At 40.2% G+C, this 19037-nt stretch overlaps 1 protein-coding gene across 1 annotated transcript; it reads right to left on the bottom strand.

Annotated features, from left to right (window-relative positions):
• Positions 1-10330: 10330 nt before the first annotated feature.
• On the bottom strand, positions 10331-18258 carry dhx35 (DEAH-box helicase 35). The gene is made up of 21 exons (XM_083975569.1): positions 18207-18258; positions 17660-17787; positions 17448-17540; positions 17022-17099; positions 16801-16905; positions 16661-16722; positions 16337-16406; positions 16105-16164; positions 15577-15689; positions 15364-15460; positions 15042-15200; positions 14534-14744; positions 14210-14334; positions 13922-13976; positions 13582-13772; positions 13396-13473; positions 13148-13277; positions 12959-13040; positions 12782-12853; positions 12513-12624; positions 10331-12068 (listed from the first exon to the last, which is right to left on the bottom strand). The coding sequence occupies exons 1-21, from the start codon at positions 18244-18246 to the stop codon at positions 12030-12032; spliced, it is 2100 nt and encodes a 699-aa protein (XP_083831695.1). The 5' UTR covers positions 18247-18258; the 3' UTR covers positions 10331-12029.
• Between the last annotated feature and the right edge of the window lie 779 nt (positions 18259-19037).

Below are 19037 nucleotides of genomic sequence, written 5' to 3'. Positions count from 1 at the left end.
CATATTTGAATGTTTTTGTCATGTTAACGTATGTTACGCTGAAAGACGTACTGAGCACAGAGAGCAGACAAGAGTCTAGAGGGAGTTGAAAGACAAAGAACATCCAATGCCCTCATTCACACTTGGGGACAGTTAGCTCACTGACATCTGTTTATGAAGAACAAGATGTACACAACAACAATAGAGGGGGATTACTGGAATGAGTGTCCCCTCAGACCACAGGCCCCAACTTCCTTTAGCACCTCTGCTATCTTATCTGCTTCAGAGGATCCTTCTTGCACCATCTGGTGTGCAATAAACGAGAAAAGAACCAGAGATGAACTGCGTAGGAGCCACAAAACTGGTACATATTCAGTTTATATACTCCTAGTCCTCTGTTCCACTGCTAAAACAGAAAGAACCAAGTGGAACAATACCAAAAACTATCTTTCTTTATGCCTCTCTACACTCATTAAATCCATGCTGCCAGATGTTTAACAGCCACAAGAACTGATTTCAGTGGCCCATTTTAAGACAAAACCTCTGGCACGATGACATCAACACAGCAGCGTTTAGACAAAAGAGTGGGTGAAGATAAGGAAGGGAAAAGTGGGAGATGTCAGTTTTACATCTCAATATTGTTTCCATATGAAAATCATTTTTCAAGGGATGGACACCTGGAGATCACGCTGGTTCACGGCGTGGACTCCAGGGCAAACATTCACTCTGATGCCGCCATGATCACTTATTGTTATCACTCAAACAGTTCCTGCAGCACTCAGACCAACAATCAAATCACTAGAAAGATAAACGAAGGCAACATCTTCTCATCTCTTCAACTTAATAGTTGGATAATCACTGCTAAAATTCTGACTGTACTGGCAAAAGTTAACTTTTTAACTGCACATGAATATACATGTTGATTGATTGTTTTGTTGTCTATTCTAGAAAGCATAATTCAAACCTAAAAAGCTGTCTTCTGGATTTTCCCCCCCTGAAAAACAGCTTGATTAAGGCTAAAATAAAATACAAAACCATGTCCCCACCCTGGTGTGGACATGGTCTGTGCTGCATTTTGCCTCAGGACTGAGAGAGACACACAGACACAGGCAGAACAACTGCTGCACAGCACATACAACTTCAAACTGGTGCTGTTGCTGCTCACATCTGAGCAACAGAGATGGCAAATAAAAACATGCAGCTAATGCCACAACGTCCATCCAGCCCGAGCCCACAAATGCACACCACTGAAATCTCTAAAGAATGGAGTTCAACAGAACTGCTAATCCAGTCTGACAGAGACTGTGAGGAACTACAATATATAAATCCAGGTGTGTAATAGTGGTACAGGCATATCTAATTAAGGCATTCTCTCTACAGAGTAGTGAATAAATGATCTGAAAACTAGCTTAAATGAGACATTTCATCACTGTGCCAGACAGATTAAAATTACAGTATAGATCGGGGAAAAAGTACTTACAGTTAACGTAACTTAAAGCTTGTGTGAGATGGGAAAATGTTCTCTTCCTCATCCTTCCCTTAAGTTCTCTCATCAAATCAGGTTTTTACCCCCACACTCTCTTTCACAAATCTTTTTACAAGAGGCAAGTTGAGACTGAAAGGTGACCCTACCACCTCCATCACACCCACCCTTGTTCACACCGAGGTGTGTAAAGGGGGCACGGGGCAACAGAACAAGTTTAAATCCCAGTGAAGATGTTTTTGGCCTTGATCACCGTGCCCATCGATCCCTGGCTGATTCCCACTCAGATACGTCTTATTTTATTAGTGGCTTCGGCCTTCTGCCGCCCCATTCCGCTGTGATCAATACCAGCATGGGGATGGCCCATATTTTTCTCACTTTTAGTGCCTTAACGCTGTTTAACCGTGTCACCTGATAAACGACAGGCCCTCCCCAAACACTGATTTCCTATTGATTTCTCCCTCATTCAGCCATCCCTCCCTTCGTCACTCTCCCATTGTTTTTATCTCCAGTTATCTCCTCTCTCCTCCTGCTATACTCCCCCCCCACCTTTAATAGAGGATGGACCTTCAACCACAGACACTGATCCTGATACAAGTCAGCTCGGGTCAAGTCAAAGAGGACATGGATCACTTATAAAATATAAAATATTTTTCAAAATTCCTCTAACATGCAAGACAAACTCAACTCCAAAGGTAGATTTGCATAATTTTCCATCATTACCCCACCACACAGCGCTGCACACCAGTAGTGGCAGATACCTATCTGTGTGCAGGCAAGCATCAACAGAGCACAATACAGTGACCACCATGCAACAGATGCTATGAGAACCTGGAGGGAGACAGCTCCATCCATCATCGGCTGAGGTCCTGATGATCGAAGCAGGGTTTGGACTACGGAGGAGGATGCTCGGGGAGTTCCAGCAGGGCAACATACAATCAACTTAAAGGGCTTCTAATGGGCTATAACTGTGTAAACACATTTGATATGTGTACAGTAGATAGCAAAATTAATGTGGAAATAGATAAACAGCAGTTATGAGGAAACAAGATTGACTGAGGAAAAAAATTGAGAAAAAACATGCTGTAGACATTGGAGATAGAATTAAATTAACTGCATCTGAAAGAAAAAACAAAAAAAAATAAATGATGGACCTGGTATCTGGCAGTACTACCTCTCTCTCCCTCTCTATTTTCAGAGTGTACATTATTTATGCAAAATTAAACCTGCTCCTATTCCTGCTTAGTCTGGCTCATCCACTCAGTTACCCCTTTATTGATCTCTCATCTAAGGCACTTCTGTAAATCCAGTCAGTTCCTTCCAGCCTTACTGCCATTAATTCCATTAATTATGGGTCCCTTATCACCAGATGCTTTGAAGATGTCAGGCTGGACCTGTCCAGGTCATGATACTGGCTTCATTTTCTAATTCACAGGTTAATGCAATTATCTTATCAGTGTGAAACTCCTGCGTCTCTTTGTAGTTTATGTTTTGCATGACTTTATTTTACTTACTAAAAGACTGATTAAAAGATATACATGTTTAAAGAGAACAAGTTCATTCTTGAAAATCTGGTGTAATCTCAGTTTCCACACCTTAAGTCTGAATAATTAACCTGGCACCATGAGCATCTGTTAAGGAACCTGCTAACATGACCTGGCATCTTTTATTAGGTCTTTCACCCTTTAACAATGGGTTAAGTGATAAATTTACATTTACAGCACAGCTTGCCAAGTAACACTGGGTACAGAGCATACTGAGAAACTGACCGTGAAGTAATAACGAGCGAGTGGGCAAGAGCAGAGATTTTCCATTAACACAAGGGGAGAGGAGTTAAAGGGGTTGTGGGCTATGAGAGGACCGGTTTCTTGAACAAAACTGCCCCCCCACCTGCACCCCCCCCAACACACACCCCCTTACAGTAACCCTCTGCAAAGTTATCAGGCTACAGCCATGGAGGAGCTTGAGCACCAGCTAGTGGCAGTGGAGTTTCACTGCCAAGACACCCCACACCAAACACATTAATCATGACCAGGGGAGTGTAAAATTCAATCGGCTCCTTCCATCCATTTCATGTGAAGCAGACTGAAGGCCGGCCTTGTAGTGCCTGAGAAAGGAAGGATGAAAAAAGGGGGGAAAAAAGAAAGAGGAGCTCCCTACACTTCATCAGAACCCCTACTTCATAACAAATGGTGTGTCTCTCTGGCGGAGGAGTGCCATCAGAAACACGCGTTCTCTCTATCCATTTAATTCCGGCAGTGGAGGAAGGGTCAGGGAGGGAGCAGTGGGTGCGTGTTCTGCTCTCCGCTCGCCGCTTCCCCAGTCACACAGTAAACTACCTTTTAGGAATTGTTTCTCAATAAGAAATGATCAGTCCATTTATCTGCACCAGGCGGGCCTGTCTCCTCACCCAGACCTCCAATATTTTTCGTTTGACCTGATCAGGGCTATAAACTAGACCAAGACACTTTCAATTTGTCACCCGAGGAGGCCTCTGCGAGTCCCATGCTACTGATTGCGTCCTCCCTCCCAAATGTAAAAATTCCTCCCATGCTTGAAATCTCTTGGACTTTTTTTTCATGCATACAGCTACTGGAAAATACAGCTTTTTGTTCATGCTATAGAACATGCTCTGAAAAATGATCACATCCTCACACCATGTCCAGAACTTAAGGTGATATTCTGGTAATACATACAGCATGGGAATCAGTCATTTGTGAAATAATAAATTATTCATGATTTTGAATTTGAATGAGGAAAAAAAAAAAAAAAATCACGTCAATTAAATTAGAGCTGGAACAATTACTCAACAAAACAACAATGAACTATCAATTAGTTAATTGACTCATTATCATTCCATTATCTGACTGCTCAGATGTGAATTAACTGGGTTTCATAGTTTTCTATTAAAGTGAACAAAATATATTTGGGAATTCGACAATAAATTAAAAAAAATAAGCCATGTGAGGATTTTAACTTTGACACTTCAAAATGGTGATGGAGTCATTTCCTGTCCCTGATATTTTATAATTAATCACTTAACTTACAAACTGGATCAGCAATTTAACCGATAATGAAAATAATCATTAGTTGTAGTACTGTCATGAACACATTGGAGGGCACTGAGCAACTACCATTTTATCTAATTTTCACTTTTTTCACTGATTTACTCACTAATGCTTTTATTTAGAATCTAGTAAGTGATCATTATATCCATATATGTATAATATTTGGAAATATGCTTATCACTGTCACTTTGCCAGAAATGTGTGCTTAACCATAGCAGGGCTGAAGCTGTGCTTCCTAATGTTATGCCATTAAACCACAAACCTAATCTGCATACAATCATATCGTGATATAGTTCAAATGCTACAGTGTATTTGTAATTATCTAGAATATTGAGAAAATGTTTATAGATGACATAACAAATGGCAAATTCTAGATCTGACAAATCAACTCATTTTTCATCATATCAATGCAGAAGTCATGTAAAAATCCAGTATTGCTGAGAAGCAGTCTTGCTCATTGGTTTGCAACATGGCACATGATGGCCCAACAATTTAAAGGGATAGGCTATTTATATAGTCTCTGGGTATATATCACACAGTCATTCGGAGAGATAATTTTGGATGAATAATATCCAAGATACGCTGAATCCCTTTAACAAGCAAGATAAGATAAACTGATAAACAAGAAGAACTGGGAGCTAGCACTTATTTCTGGTTGTTCATTGAGGGGAGAAATATTAACCACACTGTTTTCTTTCAAAACATGTTCAAACTTTGAACAGGGGGTAATTACAATTCACACATGACTTGGTTTCCCATCAAACCATTTAGAAACAGTTAAACATTCTTTGAATTGGGTAGAACATGTCAATGATTTTTTGACAGCACTGAAATATGGTGAGGGACACTCAACCACATACACGCAACCTGTTCAAACCGCTGCCTTGTCAGAGTCACATGCACGCGATTAATCACTAATACCTCCGGCTGTCACCTCGCATGTGTGTTGTTACACAACATTAATGGGCAACTGAGTGGAACTGAAAAACACATGTAGAAATGTAGCCTCTCTTTTCTTACTTGTTTGTCATCCTTGCACAGACAGAAAAGCCTCCTTCCTGTCACCGACACCAAGACGAATGCACCACAGCACCATTTGCCGCACTTCTGTCCACTGAAATACAGGACAAACAAGAAGCATAGGGATCAGGGCAAGACCACTTTGTGAAATACTGTCGATAAACCATCTGATAGACACAGAACATAATTCATGTTTAGTTTAACAACTAATGATTTGATGTCTGATAAGAAATACAACAGCTCAAGAAACTCAGTCTGGGACATATTTGTTACAAATGATTAATTGCTTTACATAACAGAAAGGGCAAACCAAGATTTTGGTTGACAAAGCTTACAGCATGCTGGTCAAGTTGTTATATTTGAATTAAGGACACTGATGAAAAGCTACTGCACCCAAGTGATGTGACCAATGTTTAACGATATTCTCAAACATGTCTTCATTAGTGCTCTGTTACAGACACAGAGATAGATGACACAAAGAGTGTGGCTCATCTTCGAGATAATGCAAAAGGAAAGATAATTGATTTCGTGGAATTCAGATTTTCTTTGCAACTCACTGCTGTTTATCATTTAGTCAGTCAGTTTTGTGGCTCTAAGCAATATGCAGTGGCAAATGTGGATTTTTAACAGGGTCTCCAGTGTACTTTTCCTTCCATTCTCAGTTTGGTGACATTTCATCCAGCTGAGTTCAGCTGCCTAAGAAACAGTAGGCTACCAGTCTAGTAGTAGGTTAGTCTATGTAGATTTCTCTCAGTATATGCAAAAAGATTGATAATCCATATGTCATCTGTAAATATGAAACACTTTCCACAATACAAAAAGTGAATTAGTAAACTCAAATTCATTTTAGATTTGCAAATGCACAAACAAATTCCACAGATAAAAACATATCAGTGGCAATTTAATCTGTAAATAATTTAAACCATGTAAGAGTATCTTCCAAAAAAGCAACCTCAGCCACTTTTGGAAAACATGTGATTGCCTGCTTACACCATTTTACTTAGACACCATTTCACATTTCAAAGTAAGAGCGCACACAGTCTTCTATTAGCTGTCTTCAATAATCTGTGCCAAGTAACATGCACTTCTTTGTGAAGCTGCTCCATAAAGGTAATACAAAACAACAATTCACTGAATTGGTTTACATTACTGGTTGACATTAGCACAAAACTGCTTTCCTTAGGTAGGCAGACATGTCAACCTCTGGATTAACATTATTAAAACACACTTGCATATAGAAATGAGTGGGCTGCACATTGAATTGATACACTTAACACCTAATTACCGCACTAAACCGCATTATAACTAAGCAAAATGCTGATCAACTGGCTGGAGAAAAATGAATTTCCAATTTAAAAGACTTTATGCTTAACAGGGTAAGGAACTGTGGCACAAACACCAGAGAAAGCTGGTAAAACCTGCTCTGAGCTGGGCAACTGTAAAATGGGAGAGCAGGGATACACGTTCCCTGAAATGACCACTTTTCTCAACTCGGCAGCACCTCAGAGAGACAGTCCCTCTACTGCCTCCAACTGGATAGCTACAGAAGAATTTGAAACTCAATGACTGTAAATAATCTGAAAAATGTGAATTTCCGGATGCATGTGAAGGCTCTGCATACTCTCTCGCTCCTAAGAGTGACAATAGCTGTGGTCAGCCTGGACTGCTAATGCATGTAAATATGGATTTACCCTTGCATTCATTTGCTGCACCACTCTAACATGCAAACGTTTATGTCTTTCACAGGAAGCTGTTTTCCATACATCTCACAAGTGGCAGTTACACTGAACAACAAATGATGTGCAATTCTAAAACCAAACCATGTGAAAGACAATTGATGGGTAAAAAGCCAATTTCAACATATTAGGTGGGCCTATGCACAACAAACTGATTCTTCACATCACATAAAATTCAGTCTAAAACCTGACTGACAGTGCTACCAGCCAAAGTATGAAGGAAACCAGTTGAGTGGATAAGACAAAAAACGAATTAGCTACTACTATAAAGGCCTAACTTCTTTGACAATGTGGTAATTAAATTAGATAAATAATATTTGGAATGTTTCGCACTTCTCTACTGAAGTATCTTTAACCATTTAGATGAAAAACACATCAAATAGGCTACTAAGAGCAACAGGAACAAGAGTTAGCATAATTCAACAGCAGCAGGTGGACTTTACCAGTTACCACACATGAAGTTAGCCAGTTTCTGTCATGGCTACTCAGCAGAGCTAACGTTAGCCCTATGGTTGCTTATGAGCAGAGAATTTCTGGCTCTGTTATGAGTGAGGTGACTTGATTGATTAGGCCCCCAGTGTTGGGGTGTTTACCTCCTTGAAATACAACTTGGCACTAAAATAAATTATGCTAATTTGAGGGGGACACAAGATTTCTGTATTTGTTAATGTTAGTTTCATAACTAGGCCTAGGCTACAATAACTCCCTTTAGCATAGATAGCTCTGGCATAGATAGCTAGACATCTGGGCGTTAGCTAACACACCAGGTGTGGTTATTGCTGGTGAGTGTACTGTGCACACAGATAATAAAGTGCTAACAGGTCAAATGAAAGTAGCAGAATTTCACTCACCTCAAAAAGCAGTAGTAAAAAAAAAACTTCTGTAAGTTAACTAAGGAGCAAATCCTCCCGAAGGGCGCCAACATCTTCAACAAGCCGAGAGCTCATGTCCAAGGCTTTAGTGGCCTTACTGGCCTGAGACAGCTCCCACCTTTTACTCAATGCCGCCATCCTCAATTATGAATAATAACCGCAATTAAATGAACATTGATAAATTATAAGCACAGTTGGTGGCTCTTGAGACCGAACGCATTTTGTGACGACACAAAACTAAACGCATTCTATTTGGAATACTTTGGTCAACCTCAAACTGGCCGGTGGTCCAGAAACTAGTCTTCGCACTTCCGTGTCGACTGATTGCCCCGGAAGCACGTGCTCGGGCTTCCCTTCTGCAGACACAACAATAAGTCAGAGCTTCCTTCTGAAATTTTTTTTTATATATATTTTATTTATAAATTTTCAATATAATAAACAAGACAACAGACGAACTGTGACATTATAAAAAAGCACATCACTAGCTCAAAAGAAAATAAACATAGACAAGTAGACAGAAAAAAAAAAAAAGAATAAAAGGGCCCTGCTCAGAAACAGTATATACCTTGACATATAGAACGTACCAGGTATTATATGAAAATCAAAAACATGGGGTTATGTTGACAAAGATGTAGGCCTATGAGAGTTAAGTATTACTTTTAAGTCATTCTTGACAGATGTAGAAGAAATGGTTGCCACATCCTATCAAAGGTTGCAGAGCTGAGACATTGTGTCGAATGAATCCTTTCCATATGCAACAAATTAGTAATTTCTGAAAGCCAGGCCTTAAAGGAAGGTGCCTCATCACTTTTCCAATGAGATAAGATGCTCCTTTTTGCAATGACCATTCCATATTGTATAGTTTTACGGTGCAAGTTGGTGAGCATAGAAAGGTGTCGAGAGCCACCTAGAATTGCGGTGAGAGGATCTGGAGAAATATTACAGTTATATACCTCAGAAAAACATTTGAAAATATCAGACCAAAATTGATTTAATTTGGGACAAAACCAAAATAGATGGCCCAGAGTTCCCTCCGCTGATTTACATTTTGAGCATATTGGGGATATAGAAGGGTAGAAAGAGTGAAGTTTAACACAAGAGTAGTGTAGCCTGTGGATAACTTTAAACTGAATAAGTTGGTGTCTCGAATTAATTGAGCAGCTGCGAATGTCACCAAGGTAAGTTTCCCAGTCATTGTCACTTATTGACAGAGCTAAGTCTTTTTCCCAAGCCTCTTTCAAATGGTGGGATGAAGTCGGGTTAAGTAAATTAAAAAGGTCGACGAATCGTGAAGTAAGTCTCTTAGAGTCGGGGGAACGATTCAGAAGAGCTTCCTTCTGAAATTTGAATTAAGTTTAAGAGGATGCATGTAGGCACAAAAAAAAGAAATGCATTTCATTTTAGTATTTACACAAGAAAGCTCTCAAAGACAGGACATACGGATTTAGTAACGTAGAACCCACTTAATGTAATGTTTGGTGTTACATGCAAATATGAAACCCATAAGTGGTTGCCCTCATTGGCCTGTAATCAACATTTGCAGATTGTGTCTTTGCTTGTTATGGCATTATAGGTTTATTTTATTTGCATTAAATAAATGTCTATAATGAGCTGTCCATGTTGAGATAATGATCATGACACATTGATATGTAGTTCTGATGGTCTTGAATCAGGGTAGGCTACAGGATCAACTTTTAAATGTGCCACACATCAATCAAACAGCATTTTCTTCATTATATACATTTTCCCCACTGTAACAACCTGTAGGCCTATATTTTTTAAAATACTTTAAAAATGACATCAGCCTTGCACTTGACAGTAGTGTTTTATAAGGACAAATTTTGATATTTAGTGTGGTCAGTATTCTTAAATTATTAGTGCACTATCTATGCAGTGTTTATTTCACCTGCTTCATATTAAAATATTAAATTAAGTAAAGTTACACACTCAGACACAATGGGGAACAAATACATAAAGACCCTCAAAGATCACTTACATTTAGAAGTGATTTTCTTAAGCTTTCTGGTTAGACTCTGTTTGTGGTACAACAGTGACACCACCTGGCAAAGGCCTGCATCACATAAAGAGTACAGTAGTTGTTTGGGCAATAAAGAATACAAAAGCCAGCGCAGTGCATGACAATAAGGCTTTATTTGAGGATGTGAGGAAGATATGGCAGGTGAGTTTTTAATCTCAGAGGTGAGCAGTTACACAGGTCTACGGATTACGGCTTTGGCTGAATACATACTCAGAAGTATCAGCACAAATGAGAATAAACAATTCATCTCGCAAATGTTTTCATCCGCAACAAGTCTACGAGGTGATCTTAAGTGTATAGGTCTACATCAGAGTACCATTTAACATGCAAAGGTACTTTTATACATTTGTGTATCCATCTAATTTGAGTTGGTTTACCTATCTACTCTATGGTGTGTTGTTCTGTGGTTTGATTACAGGTTCTCTGAATCTACAATTGTAACCTCAAGAACAAGTTCTACGAAAGACCATGCAAGCAGATGTAAAACTGGGTGACGGTGACCTTTACTGGTTTGAAAGTACATCCCAGCCAAGTGAAATGGCAAACCTTTAATTTACTGCTCACTGATACTTTCAGGGCCAAGTACCTCTGAAGACAAACAAAACAATTAAGTTCAACTTAAATCAAAAACAGAGCTGTAGGACACATGCAGCCTGTATGGACTGAAATACTGCTATTGGCCATTTTACTGAACACCAGGTGGAAGATGTAGATGGTAACATGAAAAAAAAAATAGTACAATACTGCCTTGATCAAAAGCTAGACAAACTATAAGAGAAAAGGCAATTGATGCCAAAGAGATGGCTGGTATCCGATAAATGCTACTGTTTCTTTGAGGCGTTGGATGCATGTCTGAATGCACTTTATGTCATCACAGCAAGAAATGGCACTTCATTTGTAGTTTTGATTTCACAGCTTTTCGTTTACAATGCTTGGGTGTATTTGCACATTCCATCTGAAAATGAAATGTGAAATAGGCTGATAAAGAAAACTGGCACAGAGTGGTGACAAGGCCACTATGTCTGAGCTACATTGTAATTAAGTGGCTATCCAGAATGGAAAACAAGAATCCACAAATAAAGCAGTCTCTTCACAGTATCAGTATAAGATGTAAAACCTGAAAGTTGACTAATAATAAATAACTAATTAAGAAATGCATTTCCCTCTCCGTCTGAAAAAAATATACCACAACAAACAGAAAGTTTAAGAGATCAAAACTAAAATGGAGGTAAAGTAAACCAATTAAAAACAAAGGCACCCTGGGTATGGGGTGAGCAAATTAACCAAAAACTGTAAACCATAAGTCTTTCAAAGGGAAACATCCTCACATTCCATCATCTTTCATTATCTATCATGCAACTGGAAAGAGTACAGCAGTTAAAAAAAATAATGAAGCCAGGTAGAACCAGGTATGGACAGGCCTCTGGCACAGGAGTTGTTCCCTGGACCTCAGGATGCTCTGACTCTGTACAAGTATGAATGAACTATATGACCACGCGTGAATGAACACATCAGGCACAGCCTGGACTCTTTTCACATTCATCATCATCATCATTTACTCTCACAGATCAAATATAAACTACATTTCTGCCAAAAAAGAAGACAGACACATTCAAACAAAGCAGTCAACATCAGCACTAAAAATATATCCACTTAATCCCATTCTAGCATGGTCACATAGTGTGAAGATGTTGTGCAAGTGGACATGGACAATATATATTACATCATTATATACAATGAAATGGAAAGGGGCACACAGGCAACTTGAGAGGGATTTTCTCCATGTAGATCAATGAGTGTTCCTGTCTTATTGTGGTGAACTGACGGTGAGATTTAGAGGACCCGGGATCTCTTGCTGGCCAGTGATCCATGCTGAAAGAGAAAAGCGGCATGAAAGATCTTAATCAAAGTACTACTATGAGCAAATTATTAATGTAACCAAATGGGCTGTCAGAACCTCAGAATACCATGAACAAAATAAAAACAGATTTTAAGTATTTAAGATAGCAACATAATGATTATGAATTGGCCTTATTAAAGTCCCATTTTTCCTGTATTTTAAGTTGATAAGATATATTTGTGGTTTAAGAGCCAAAAACCATCTCACATGTAGTTTTACATCCCATGTAAGTCCTCTACTCTAATAACAAAAGGTCAGTGATCCACTTATTTTAAGTCACAGTATTGATATAGCAGCTAAATCTGCTTGAGAAAAAAAAAAAAAAGTAGGGTTGGGCCTTTAAGATTATTCACAACAGTCCACATCATAATAACCAGGTGTGTGTGTAGGTGTGTGTGTTCCTTTCTTCGGCCTACCTTAGCCTGCTTGTAAAAGTGAGGGGCCAGCTCAACCAACCAGGACGACTCAACAGCAGTCACATCACGCATGTAGTATTTTGCTGTCTGCACCACTTCATTGAAGACAACCCTGGAGAGGTGACAATGTAGGATACTTGTAAATCTCATTCTTGGAAACATTTTTTAAATAGAAGAACCTACATTTCTGCATCCTATGAATCTGACAGAATTGAAGGAACTAATGAATATCATGTTTTTGTTTAACACAGTAGTATGTGTGCACTGACCACTTTGGAGGCTTCTCTCCGAACAGCACAGAGTTGGGGTGGATGTGAAGCTCACGATCATCTCGTAAAGTCCTGACAAAGAAAAAACAGAGTGTGATGTATTTTGAACAAGTTCAAGCAGAGAGACAGACAGAACACATCTATAAGGGAGCAATAACTGGCCAAGAGCTCTCTCACCTGTAGGAACCAGAGTGGTGAATGCGCGCAGCATTAGCAAAAAACCCAGACACAATGCACTTCAGGATAACATCAGGATCACCTGTGCAAAACATACCATTATGAGATATAAAAGCAAAAACAAACAAAAAAGGTCACCTCAAAATGACCTCACATATGGCATAAGATAACCATGACACACACACACACCTTCACTGGAAGTCCGTGGCACCTTAAACTTGTTCATGAGTCGCCGCAGCTGCTCTCGTACAGTCACAGCCCGCAGTAGACCCTTGTAATTGAGAAAATGTTCCTGACACCACTGTGAGCTCTTCTGGTGCTGCGGGTGAGAGAGGACAAAGTCGCACAACCTCGGTTAGAGTTTGCTCCGCTTGCGCCAGCGCTCAAGTGTTTCTCTGCCACTCACTGAGCTATATATGTATGTGCAAACGCTATACCTTAATGAAGGCTTCGTACACATTCAGCATGGTGAGGTGGTCTCCTTCTGCTACTGCAAATTTCCTGTGCTCTCGGGCCTGCAGGATGAGATAGCATGAACGGGATAATTGTTAATGCTGACAAAGCATTCCTGCCAAACAGACAACATGCTCCTTTTTTTTTTGAAAGCCAGTTTTTCCACTTACGGCAGCTTTCTTCTGATTGGGCGGCACAACAAATATATTCTGAATCTGCATCATTGCTGCTATGGTAACAATCTCTTTGGAGCAGCCAAAGTTCCCTGACTCTAGGAGCATCTTGGCAAACATGGGGCTGAGAGGAAACTCAGCCATCCGCACACCCGTGGGATCAGTCAAACGGCCGTAATGATCCAAACCTGCCAACAGACATGCAAATGGTTCAGATTCTGCATCTTGTGCAAGGACACCTTAGCTTGTGGATGCCTGACAGTACAGATTTTTGAACATCTGCATTGTTGTTGAGGGACATAATGCCTCGTTACACTACCTCTGTGCTGTTTCTTACCTCCAAGAGCATAGAGCAGTTCCAGAGCCTGAACCATAGTCTGAGCTGGAGGAGGCTGTTAAATTACAATCAATGAAAAACGCTCAGTAAGTGCAATAATTACAATATTTACTCTAAAAGACATAATGGAGTGAGAATCTTTAAGAGAAGTGCTGCATTAATTTTTATTGTTTCTATGCATTTTATTTCCAACAGGCAAGGGCCATTCTTGCTAATTAAAATGTAAAGTACCATTCCTTTCACAGTGGGTGAACACAATACAGCCACTGTGCAAAGCAAGCTACTCACAGAAAGGAAGCTGAACCGCAGCACGTTGTCGATGCCTAATGCTTTGAGCTGCAGGATGACAGGGGCCAAATTGGTGCGCTGCATCTCTGGCACAGTAGAGGCAGGCAGTTTCTCAAAGTCCTCCTCTGAGGGAAAGGAACAGAGGCAATAACAAACAAAGCAATGTGAAAGACAAAGAGCGACAGAAAACAAGCAGAGACAGTGGAGGGGGGGAGGATAAAAGACGACAACAATTTGCCAGAAATGTTAACAATGCACATTTCCCCAAACACACGATATTCTGCACGTATCATCTTTCTTCTTTTCCTGCAAACTCACACATACCTGTGTAAAGTCTAAAGCATTTTCCAGGTCGGTTTCTTCCGGCTCTCCCAGCCCTCTGACTGGCTGAAGCTTTGGAGATGGGGGTGACCACCAATGATTCAATGGCAGTGCTGGGATTATAGGCTCGCAGCTTCACAAACGCACAGTCAATGACAAATACAACTCCATTTATAGTGATGGAGGTCTCAGCGATGTTAGTAGCCACCACAATCTGGAAGAAACAGCACAGGAATACACCAAGTCCAATATTATGTAAATGCCAGAGTTTTACTGGCCCCTGTTGCCTCCTTTATATACACTTAACTGCAGGAACAGCGTGTTTATTTCCTTGATTACCTGCAATGGAAGCCATGTATGTAATCTATGACTTTATGTGACTGTTCTTGCCAATAAAACCTGGTGTACGGTATTCATATGGGTTCCCATTAACCGTTTTCCCAAGAAATGATGGAGCATATTCAAAATTGCTCTTCTCTATACATGGACAAAAAATAATGGCAGGTTTTACCTTGCGAACAGAAGAAGGTGCCCTCTCAAAGACCTTCATTTGGTCAGCATAAGGTAACCCAGAGTACATGGGCAAAATTCTCAGGTGTTTCTTCATGCCATATCGTGACAGAGACCTCGCTTGCTCCTGCAGAAGTGACACCACCTTCTCCACCTCTTCCTAGGAGGAAAAATACAGGAGTAAAAGGATTGAAAAGACAAGAAAAAAGACTGACCAAACTGCATTATAGTAATTAAATGACAAATGAAATCCTGGTGTACAATCTATACCCTTCAGTCCAATGGAGGTTATTAGAGAAAGGTTGTGCAGTATAGCCACTGACCTGTCCAGTAAGAAAAGCCAAGACATCTCCATCATCCTCTGTCTCATGGATCTTCATCACTGTCTCCACTGTGGCCTTTACATAATCTGGGACAGGACTAAAATTGAAAAAAAAAAAAAAAAAAAAAAAAAAAAAAGACATTTTGGAATTAAAATGACATAAACAAATTACATACAATTTCCTTCAGACTGTGTGTGACAGTGTGTTGAGTACCTGACAGTGTAGAAGACATCCACGGGGAAGGTGCGTCCCTCCACTGTCAGAATACCACATGTGTCCTTGTTTGGATCCCCAGTCTCATTCAGGTTGAAGAAGTCATGGAATTTCTTCAGAGGAAAGTGAGAGTACACTTGTAACGAAGGATTACTTCCTCTTTTTTAGTCAAAATGGTATTTTGCAAATGTTCTGCAACAATGCAATGACATAATCCTTCTGCCCTCTGCCAGACATTTTAGAAGGTATGCAACTTAGTAGTGCAGCACAACTAGATAATTTGCATGTGTAGATAAAAAAGCTTCTTCTTTTTTTTATACAGAAAGTACAGTAAAAGTCTGATGTAGCATTTCAGCTGACTTATTTAATGCTGAGCGCAGTCCTGGCCTGATTGTGTCTCTCTTTTATCAGTGCATCGCAGATGTCAGTACAATGTGATCTGACCTGACATCAACTCTCCCCGTCTCTGTCTTTGTTTCTCTTTTCTCGCTAATCAAGCATATCTGTTCATCTTAATGATGCAGTCACCTTGGCATCCAGAGTGGCAGAGGCCACAATCAGCCGCAGGTCTCGCCTCTTCTTCTGAATCTATTGAGGAAAATGTAAGAGTGTGAAAAGAGATTGAGAGTCTGAAAGAAAGAAAAATAAGTCACAACTTTCTAAGGATTATTTTCATGGCTGGTGATGTAATTAAAAGTTTAAGTGAAGGTCGAGCTGTCCCCTTCAATTTTAATCCACTGACAGCATCAGCTGACTTTACCTTTTTAAGTAGACCGATGGCTATGTCTGTATACAGGGTTCTCTCATGTGCTTCATCCAGGATCAACACGCTAGGGATAACAGAACCACAGCAGAGTTACCAAGAGTGAATGCAACTCAATCTTGATAACAAAAACAAGTTAAAATGCTCAAACACAAAAAGACAATTTGACATATCACAGAGAGAAAAGCACAATTACTGATGTGTCTCACTTTACTTCAGCTGCTGCAGTTTCATGGTCATGGTATAGTGCATACTGGCTCACTGCCAAACTATTACAGGTCAAATATCTGCCTATTTAATGGCTTGCTTGCAATCATGTACCTGTATTTTTTCAATAGAGGATCTGCCATCATCTCCCGCACCAGCATACCATCTGTAAGGAACTGATGGAGACAGGAACAGTTAAGTGCTGTAAGGAACCTATAAAATATTAAAAAGCGCACACATCTGCCAGGGAATACCTTAATCCTTGTGGCATGTGGATCGGAGCAGTCATCAAATCGGATGGTGTAGCCCACCTCATGTCCCAGCAGGGCCCCCCGCTCCTCTGCAACGCGGTTTGCAACCTACCAGAAAGATATTAAAAATACAGTATCTGAAGCAGGCGTTATGTCCTTGCGGTGAAATGGCATGAAAACAATGTAGGAGCTGAACAGTGACAGGACATCAGCAGGGCTCTTACAGAGATAGCGGCCACACGCCGAGGCTGTGTCACTCCAATCACCTTCCCCTCTGCTGCCCAGCCAGCCTCCAGCAGGTACTGAAAAGAGTCAGATGAAAAGAGACGGAAGATCCAAAAAAGAAGGAGTACAAAGCATGAGATAGAGATGTCGATGTTGCAGAACAGCATATTCTGCATAAATTAAGCTTTAGCTGATGTGGTCCAAACCCAGCTTTAAAAAAAAAAAAACAGGCAACTAGGCATCAAGACAAGGGCATGTGAAATCACAATGGGAGTCCAGCTACATGAAGGTTATCAGTCTACTGCCGCAGTCTTTGCAGCGTGGCAGTTACATCTGAGGCATCTGTGACTTTAGATGACAGGCATAACATAACACTGTAAAACTGTTAACTTAATGGTGCCAAAATGTAGTTTAATCATAATAACCTGAGGTAACTGTGTTGTCTTCCCACATCCCGTCTCACCAACTATGATGACAGTCTGGTAACTCTCCACCAAGTAAAGGATGTTGTTTCTGTGCTGGATTAGAAATGATTGATTAAACATCTCAGTGACAGTCATTTTAATTCACATAGGCACACCCGACCTCATTTAGTCGCATTATAGTCCAAGCATGTTTAAAGAAGGCGATGTGAAACCTTGAAAACAGGGAGTTTCTGTCGCTGTTTCTCTATGGAGAGGGCGGTGTGCGGGTTGAATATGACGGGAGAGCCGGTGGTCTCCGTGTTGAGCTCCCGCTCCTCCGAGATCCCCGGAGCCTCAGCGCCTGGGGCAGAGCAGATGGTGAAGGTGAAGATAAGTTGTTTTATTTAAATGCAATTGCAAGCTGATGATATAAGAGGGTGGCGGGCAGGCTTTAGTGCAGCAAACACATGCAATAATGAACCCGAACACACATGAACGACGGAAGCGCCTTCGCTAGTGGCTTTTTGACTTTATGTTTTCATATAGTTGTGGTAGTTTTTGCCTCATAGGCTGCTTGCTTTATTTTGCCAGGTTATACTTCCACTCCGCAGAGCTAACGTTAAGTGAAGTGATCCGGCTGCAGATATAACGCAGCTGCTGCCGAGGAGGCTGCGGTCAAACCGAGACGAACCGATTCCCGTTCGCAGCTGAACATTAATTCTTAAAAATCCGAATAAAACTCGCATCAAATGCCTCATTCATTCATTTTTTCGTACTTACCCGGCTTCCAAAATTTCATCGTGGAGAGGGGAGCCGCCATCTTGCCCTCTACGTCACATGTTTTTTGCTTCCTTTTTTTTTTTTTTTTGCCGTGCAGATTACGTCACTATCTGTGGTTTCCACAGAGATTTTTTGAAGTGACGTCGGTCCAATTCAAAACAGAGCAAGCGGCACGAGATTTTTTTTTTTTTTTTTTTGTTCTTCTGAGGACTTGAGTTGTTGTTTATTGTAATGAGTCATTGGAGATACTTAGCCGGAAACAATCAAATACAAACTAATTTTCAAACATAAAATCAATGTGATTTAGGCTATTGATGTAATTGTGTAAATCTAATCACAAACCGGTGATGAATAAAATAAAAATTTGTTGTAAACAAAAGGAAATTTAACCAGTTCTGCAGTAGTTTGTTGCTCGTTTACTCACATTCATATGTGCATAGTGAGTCAAGTTGTTGAATTACTTTTTGCCATTTTTGTGTAGGCCAAGTTAACTCCTGACATTGCAGCTGATTTAGGGACATGGAAAGTTTAATTTCTTTATTTTCATTATATTATTGTATCCTCTCTACTGTAGTTGAACTCCCTTGACTGGCTCCTGCAGTCATGGCATGGCCCAGGCAATGTATTTGTCAAGTAGTAAACACTATGAGAACTTTGTGTGGTGCTTGTGCAAAAGCCAAGGATGGTGTTGTTCAGGTCATCATGGATAAAAATCTCCCAAATCTCAGTCTAAGGAAGGATCACCATGATCGTATTAAGCATCTTGGGACAAAATCTTGACTAAGAGATTCTGCTTCGATGTTACCGTAGTATTAGCCTGAATTAAGAGAA

The sequence above is a fragment of the Trachurus trachurus genome (assembly GCF_905171665.1).
Source record: "Trachurus trachurus genome assembly, chromosome: 7".
NCBI classification, from domain to species: domain Eukaryota; kingdom Metazoa; phylum Chordata; class Actinopteri; order Carangiformes; family Carangidae; genus Trachurus; species Trachurus trachurus.
This window is presented reverse-complemented; position numbering and strand designations above follow the sequence as displayed.

What these genes read in the sequence shown, in the direction of transcription:
- dhx35 (XM_083975569.1), bottom strand. Translation starts at nt 18,246, where the DNA reads ATGGCGGCTCCCCTCTCCACGATGAAATTTTGGAAGCCGG. An exon ending in CACATGCCACAAGGATTAAG is followed by an intron (nt 16,723 to 16,800) that starts GTATTCCCTGGC and finishes TGTCTCCATCAG; the next exon opens with TTCCTTACAGATGGTATGCT. An exon ending in CCTCTATTGAAAAAATACAG is followed by an intron (nt 16,407 to 16,660) that starts GTACATGATTGC and finishes TGTTATCCCTAG; the next exon opens with CGTGTTGATCCTGGATGAAG.